The 8,241-nt window shown below is 37.7% G+C and overlaps 1 protein-coding gene across 2 annotated transcripts in view; it reads left to right on the top strand.

Annotated features, from left to right (window-relative positions):
• Positions 1 to 5,779, top strand: part of DDHD1 (DDHD domain containing 1) — a 124,006-nt gene extending 118,227 nt beyond the window's left edge. For both annotated transcript variants that reach the window (XM_011999713.1, XM_011999714.1), the window contains one exon: positions 2,796 to 5,779. In XM_011999713.1, coding sequence (XP_011855103.1) covers positions 2,796 to 2,977 — 182 coding nt within the window. In that variant the 3' untranslated portion in view covers positions 2,978 to 5,779. The remainder of the gene's footprint in view (positions 1 to 2,795) is intronic.
• The last annotated feature ends 2,462 nt before the right edge of the window (positions 5,780 to 8,241 follow it).

An 8,241-nucleotide genomic window follows, 5' to 3' on the forward strand; every position in this document is an offset into this window, starting at 1 on the left:
TTTTTATGGATAGAGAAATTCTGTCACTTGGGCATTCCAGAGAGAAAAAGGAGTGATGATTTTATGTTCTCCTTTTTTTTTTTTTTTTTTTTTTGACCTAGCTCAGCTAGAGAAAGCAGGGAAAAACTACCAACCTGTATGACAACACCCATTCTTGAGATGGTAATAATGAGAAAGTAGGTCCTAGGCTACTCCATGTAGATTTGAGTCTACTTTGGCCAAGAGCTGATCTCACAACACATATAGAATGGTGCTGCCAGATAGACCCTCACTCCCTTGGGAACTCCGTGATCTACCTAAGAGAGAGAAAAGATGGAACATAGGCCCACCTAGTTTCATCCATCCACCTGCATAACCAACATACATGTGAGGTCCCCTGCACTGACAGCCAGACTGCCTGGAATAAACTTCTTCAGGGAGGACAAGAAACTGAAACAGGTTCATCAAGTACAAGCTAGCTTCCTAATACCCATTTTGATGGAGACAACCTATAGATAAGTATAGAAGGATAGAGGGAGCCAGTCTGGTTAGTGACACCGAGTAAAGTCCCTTTAAGTGATAAAATGATACGGGCACATAATATAGGACAAGAATGAAATTTAACATTTGAGTGTCTACTCAAAGGCAGTGTTGTAAGACAGTAATAGCACATTAAGAAGAATTTCAGGAACATAAAATCAAAGTGGAGCCAAATAACACGTGTTATAAACAGGAAATACCTTCCTTTCTTTGACTTAAAAAACAGAATTATAACTGAAAAGTGTTGGACTAGGAAAACATTATGGAGTGGCATTTGAAAGTGAATTCTTAAAAATTATAACTTTGTGGTCTTCACTAATATTAACACATTTCCCATCTGTTTTTCATCTTCTTTTTCCTTTGTAATTCATCTTGACTCATCTTCATTGTGCTTGAGCATTCCAGTTTCTTGTTCTATTTTTATCTTCCTGTCTGTTGTGTCAGAATGTACCTACAAATCTAATACAAATGTCCCATGGAATACAAAAGATGAGGACATTTACTAACTCACTAGTCCACATGGATTTCAGCTATTTCTGACTTGTTATTGATTAGCTTATTGTAATTTAATTTTAAAATGCAGTCCAGGCCAGGCACGGTAGCTCACGCCTGTAATCCCAGCACTTTGGGAGGCTGAGGCAGGTGGATCACAAGGTCAGGAGTTCAAGACCATCCTGGTCAACATAGTGAAACCCCGTCTCTACTAAAAATACAAAAAAATTAGCCGGGTGTGGTGGCGGGCACCTGTAATCCTAGCTACTTGGGAGGCTGAGGCCGGAGAATCACTTGAACCCGGGAGAGGGAGGTTTCAGTGAGCAAAGATTGTGCCACTGCATTCCAGCCTGGGTGACAGTGCGAGACTCTGTCTCGAAACAAAAAAAAAAAAGCAGCCCAAAAAACTTAGTAAAAATCCCAGGTCAATGTATTGCACGAGTATTTTATAACCTAATGGTATTTATACCACTTAAGTGTAAACCTTCTCTGAAAATGTGTAGCTAGATTTATGAACATACCTTGTAAGAAGAGCATAATTGAACAGAAAAATAACAACTGTATAAGCATTTTTAAATTACCAAATGGTATTTTCACAAAATACCTATTTAAAATAAGCATTAACTAAGCATTTATATGAAGTATTTCTCTAGAGTATTATGATTTCCTATATATGATTGCCAAATTCCCATTATAAATCAAAACCCAACTTTTTCTCCAATCTCTTTCTTAATTTGTGCCAGTTTTATTCTTAAAATCCTTGTGGTGCTTGTTCAGGGGCAGACTTTACAGTGTCTGGTTGGTAACGATTTGAGTATTTTTGTTTTGTTTGTAACATAGACCCTTCAGAACACTGTATGGCTTATTAACAGTTTTAAAGGAGTTCTTAAAGATCAAGATGTCATTTTTCTTAAGTGTTTATCTCTAAGGATTTATTAAATGAGTTCACTGAAATTATCTTAGAGCCTTGATTTATTAAGGTGATTTTTCTCTAACAGGTATTGCAAAGACTTTCTGTGGGTTTTAGAAAATAGTTAATTGAATTCACTGAATTGTTTGTGGACAGCAGTGTTACAAGCAAAGTCCTTCCTCCCAAGAATCACCACTGCTCCTCCCTGTTTAACTTTCCCAGCCACCCTGCATGTTCTTCTTTTGTTGAACAAACACTTAATGAGCATTTGTATGTCCCAGGCACATGTTAGACCCTGCTGATTGGATGGAGACTAGGGTTTATGGGGGTTGCCTGTGAGGCATTCAGCCTAGTAGAGAAGAAAGCATTCTAGGACTGTACACAGATGGTTATCTTCTAACATATCCCCCACACAACCAGTGGATATATAGGGCCTCCCTAAGGAGGAGATTGAATGATCTCTTGCACTCCCACGGGCATTATTGCATGTAAGCCTGGCCCATAAATCTTCAAGAGGGGTGTTTTCCTTATTTTACAGATTAGGCACAAGGATTAAATGGTAATGCCAAGTTTTGAAAGCAATATTTTTAACTCTGAAAATATTCTATGATATACCAAGTGATTTTTTTTTGTCTTCCTTTATTATTTCATACTAACTTTAGCATACAAAGGAAAGAACTTCACAAATAGAATCCTATACTACTGAGACTCTTTTAAGTGTTTTTCTTATAAGATGATAATGGAAAGTCACTTTTTAAAAAAGTGACAGAATCACTTCTATTTAGCTAAATTTTTACTCTCAACTCTAGTAAGTCTATATAGAACATATTTTATTGTAATCTGTATTCATTTGTTTAACTTCTTTTCTTTTTAGTGGAGTTGGATCACAGGATTGATTTTGAACTCAGAGAAGGCCTTGTGGAGAGCCGTTATTGGTCAGCTGTCACGTCGCATACTGCCTATTGGTCATCTTTGGATGTTGCCCTTTTTCTTTTAACCTTCATGTACAAACATGAGCACGATAATGATGCAAAACCCAATTTAGATCCAATCTGAACTCTCGAAGGACATGAATGGCCTAAAACTGATTTTTTTTTCCTGTTAAAATGTGTGTGTCAAGATATGGAGATTTCAGGGTTAAAGTATATTTTAGTTTTGTTTAGGGCAACAGATATTTGAATTTAAAAGCACTTTATTTAAAAAAAAAAAAAGTTTTCAGTTCTGAAGAAGTTATTTACAGTTTCTATCATTCTAATTATGAGTCTGACAAAACCTTCTCCAGAGAATCAAGCAAGACCTGGATGTGAAGAAGGTTTGGGTAAACTGCATGTAAAGGCTACAAATCACAATCTGATTCCTCCCAAATATAAAGGCATATGGAACATAATGTATTAACCAAAGTATGTTATAAATTAAAAATGATCAAGGTTCAGCATATTCTATATGGAGATCGCAAGGTGGTATCATTGTTTTAGATTTCTATGAAGGCTTTCATTTTTACATCCCTTTGAAAAAATATAACAGATTTAAAATGTTTTGAATTTAACTTGTTTAGGAAAAACTAATGCTTAAAACAATATTTGAACTACTGTATTTATAATTTATTACCTCTAATTGCTTTATTTCAATGTATGAGACATGACTTTTAATGTTTGCTTTGAACATAATTTAAGAACCAGATTTATTTTCTATAGTGTTAAACCCTTTTTTCTCAGAACTCCATCTTTGTACTCTTCAGATGAATATATAGACACTGTGGCATACATTATTTTCTTTTTTCATTAAAAACTTATGGCTTCATACAACACTAGTTCAATTTTTTAAATAAACTTTTTATTATGTTACATGTACTTCAGGGAAAGCTAAAGTTTCTCTAAACTTGACACAGAGTACTCCATAATGGGTACATTTCATTAGCTTTATTAGAAAACTAGTAAATGCTTTTGAATAGGTAGTATGACAGCTGTTTTAAATGTGCAAACATTTGTGTGCCAAACAACATATATGAAGGAATGGGATGCCACTAACTAGTGCACATTGTTTCTAAATGTGCCATTGAGACACAAGGCACAGTAAGTCAGGATTCTGAGGCATTGGAAGGGTTTTCTTCAGCTGTAATTGTTTCCACAGTGCTTTTCATCTGAGGGGCTCAAAGTTTAAGAGGAGTACATTCAATAACCCATGTACTAGCTTCTTGAGGTAAGTAAGTAAATCTTGTTCTCATGTTACATGTTAATTCACCAAGGCACCAAAACATTTAAAGTGCCTTGAATTAGATTACATCACAAATCAGAAAAGCTTGGATTGGGCTGGTCACCGTGGCTCACGCCTGTAATCCTAACACTTTGGGAGGCCAAGGTGGGAGGATCACTTGAGCCCAGGATTTCAAGACCAGCTTGGGCAACATAGTGAGACCCCCTTCTCTGCAAAAAATGACAAAAATTAGCCACTTGTAGTGGTGTACACCTGTAGTCCCAGCTACTCGAGATGCTGAGGCGGGAGGATCACCCGAGCCCAAAAGTTCGAAGCTGCAGTGAGCTCTGATCGCACCAATGCACTCCAGCCTGGGTGACAGAGCCAGACCCTGTCTCTAAAAAACAAAGAAAAGCTTGGGTTGAAGCCAGACCGTACTCTTTTATATGCTGTTCAATGACTTAATTCACATGTGATCTTTAGTAGTTTGCAAACAATAATAACAGAAGTTGCAATTCATAATTAGGATAAATGACCATGAACCCAGTGTTTCCCTGCTTGATTTCTAGGTTCTTGGATTCTCACACGAAAGAGGAGTTACCTAGAGGGGATCAGTAGCCATCCCTGTTGCACACAACCCTCACTTCTGAGTGGTTACCACTATGTTCCACTTAAGGTGCTGTCTTTTCTTATCTTGCAAGGAATTGCTTAGCTTCCCAATAATCATTGTCAAACTGGGAGCAAAGTTGGTCAGCTGTATCTCTCACCTCCTCCTTTCTTCATAACATAGTAGAATCTGTGACTGACTTGTAGGTTTTACTTAGCACTTCAGTGCTGTTGGCTGCTTTGGCCTTTTGTTGAATTTGCACAACAACATAAAGCACTTGTTTTTAATGTTTAAAAAAAATTCCAAGGCTCCATGACCAAGTATGTGACTCACTAAGAAACCCTTGCTATAAAAGGCTTTTGATGAAATCTTAGCAAAGCTAAAGTAATCTCTAACTTAGAGATTCCTATGAACTCAGGTCATTTTCATAGCCTGTTTATTTTGTAGATCTAATTTAGTTCTCAGGAAAATTAAACTCATGCTATATGACTGTATCGTTAAAGGTACTTGAGCATATGTTGCTGTAGGTGGTATGACACTCAAATGCATAAGAACTTTATGGGATTTATTCGTAACCACTAGAATATGAAGAGCCCTTTTTACCTGAGAAGAGTGAAATTATGTCAAACCTTTTAATTTGATATCACTGAGTAAAAGGTATGTTCCTATAGCCATGGGAATATGCCTGCTTTCTTTTTTTCATATGGAGAAAACAGTCAAATTTAACCATCTGGAGTTTATTTGAATTCTTGGAAAAAGCAATATTCGAAACCTTTTCAAAAATAAGATGTTCTGGACTACTGGATGGATGTTTTGTTTTCAGTTCATTATTTCATCAGTAGAGATGGTGATTTTGGTTTTGTAGTATCCTTGTTTCTACGTCTGTGCATGTTAATATTGGATGTATTTGTATATACTTAATATACAGGCTGTGTGTCATTCTGGCTTGATTAGAAGCTAAGTCAGTTACTGAGTAACATTTTGCAACTTTATTCCAGCAAGTACTAAATCGGCCAAAAAAAGTTTTGTTTTTGATACCATTAAAATTTTATTCTCTATTTTGTGTACATGCTATGATGATTCTCCCGAGTACTGATTAGATCACTGAACTTTAGTTAGGTTCCCTAGAATTATTGACGGTTAGAGTAAGAATGTCTTAGATTAAATCTAGCTTTGTTTTTACTTTAAAATTAGTCTTGCTAAGCCTTATGTTAGTTCATACTTTCTTTTCAAGAGTAATTTTGTTTATAATCCAGTGTTACTGTATTTTAGGACACAATTTAAAAATACACTGGATTTTGGCCAGGTGTGGCAGCTCATGCCTGTAATCCCAGCACTTTAGGAGGCCAAGCAGGGAAGACTGCTTGAGCCCAATAGTTGAAGACCAACCTGGACAACATGGTGAAACCCAGTCTCTACAAAAAATACAAAAATTAGCTGGGTGTGTTGGCACACATCTGTGGTCCCAGCTACTGAGGAGGCTGAAGTGGGTAGGATTGAGGGGAGGTAAAGGCTTCAGTGAGCCAAGATTGCACCACTGCACTCCACCTTGGGTGACAGAACTGAACCCTGTATCCAAAAAATATATGTATATATGTATACACACACACACACACACACACACACAGGATTTTCTCATAACTGCTCTTTTGTATGTGAAGCAAGCCTTAGGAATCTTATGTTTTACTTCTTTCTGTTAAATGGCATCTGTTATGTTTTGAAGTACTCACACTGAACATGCTTCATGCTGAATACTCACACTAAAGGCCTCAGACGTGTAATCATTCATCCTTAGTCTCTTTTTTCTCTCTGTTTCCTCATTGGGAGCTAAAGCATCCTAGTCTACAAGAAATTTAACACACCATACTCCAGCTTTGCATCACCTAACCAGTAGACAAAAGGAAAAGAAATTGTCAGTGCAGTATCAGAGCTGGTGCCTCTGTTCATTCCAGTGATAGTACATGAGCCCCTTCCAGTGGAATCAGATCAAGCCAAGAAATTTTACTGTAAAGTCTAGTAGAAGACAAGTAAATAAATTTCTTTTTGATCAATTAGATTGGTATTTCTCTCTTCTCAGCTAATGAGTAAGGCATGTGGACAATAGAGAAAACTAATTTGAGTGTATGTATTAAAATTGCTCTTCTAAAACAACGTAAGATATTAAAGATCAAGGCAGAGCAAAAAAGAATGTAGCAATCATATGCTAGAAAAAGGGCCGGGCGCGGTGGCTCAAGCCTGTAATCCCAGCACTTTGGGAGGCCGAGACGGGTGGATCATGAGGTCAGGAGATCGAGACCATCCTGGCTAACACGGTAAAACCCCGTCTCTACTAAAAAATGCAGAAAAAACTAGCCGGGTGAGGTGGCGGGCGCCTGTAGTCCCAGCTACTCGGGAGGCTGAGGCAGGAGAATGGCGTGGACCCGGGAGGCGGAGCTTGCAGTGAGCTGAGATCCGGCCACTGCACTCCAGCCTGGGAGACAGAGCGAGACTCAGTCTCAAAAAAAAGAAAAAGAAAAAAAGAAACTAAGTTTTACTAAACTGTGTTTGGGGTAGTTGACCTCTGTAGTTATTCTGAAGTTTTCTATCCCTTATCTGTATTCTTCTGTCATTCCTGTGCCTCAAGGCTCTGCCAGGAATCTGATGGTACTCTGGCTGAACCTAAAACGTAAGAATCTCAAAGGTCTCATTTAGTAAATGTTAGTGCTGAGTTGGTGACAGCCTGGGTTATATACTTTCGGTCTTCAGTAGATGCTTGTGATAGTTTTCAAAGAACTGTAAAATTTCCGGGTTTGTACAGATTTTTAGAGATCATTTAATCCAACCCTGTTATAGCATCATGTCAGCATTTAAATAGCAGTAAAGGTCATGAAAAGTAAAGTGAAGGGCAGCAGACTCCATGAAAGACTAAATACAGCGACAACTGAGGGAAGTAGTAAAGTAAAAAATATTGATGGAATTTTAAAGCTGGAGGGGACATAGAGACCATTCTTTTCTAAATAATATTATGCAAATATTAACAGGTGTGATGTCAAAAACTAAGTTTAGGAATTGACAAATTCAAAAATTTCCCTTACAGCAGGGCTTTGGGAGCCTTTGCTACACTAAATGCTCTGTGAATCTATCTGGTGCTGCGTGGGGGCCTCCAAATTTATTTAACCATATTTTTTAATTTGGCATTTACCTAGAGAAATGCTATCACATTTAATTCCTTAATTTTACAGTTTCACCTCCTCATGTGATTCCTTCAGTTGGTAAGTGACCAATTCCACCCTATACAATCACATGGCCAATCAATGACAGAATCAGAATTAGAACCTAGTCCCCTGATTCCCAACTATGTCTTATATCAGACTGTTTCCCCTAATTGATAGGAAACTCCTCCTAAAGGGCAGAAACTGCCTGTCTTCATTTTTGTCCCCCACCCTCCCCTCCACACACACAGCTCTGTAATCTGATCCTTTACTCAACAAGCTGTTAACACATGGCTATAGGCTTGAGTTCCCAGTTGGTCCCTTCTTCC

This window comes from Mandrillus leucophaeus, unplaced genomic scaffold, assembly GCF_000951045.1.
Source record: "Mandrillus leucophaeus isolate KB7577 unplaced genomic scaffold, Mleu.le_1.0 Scaffold60, whole genome shotgun sequence".
In the NCBI taxonomy this organism is placed as follows: domain Eukaryota; kingdom Metazoa; phylum Chordata; class Mammalia; order Primates; family Cercopithecidae; genus Mandrillus; species Mandrillus leucophaeus.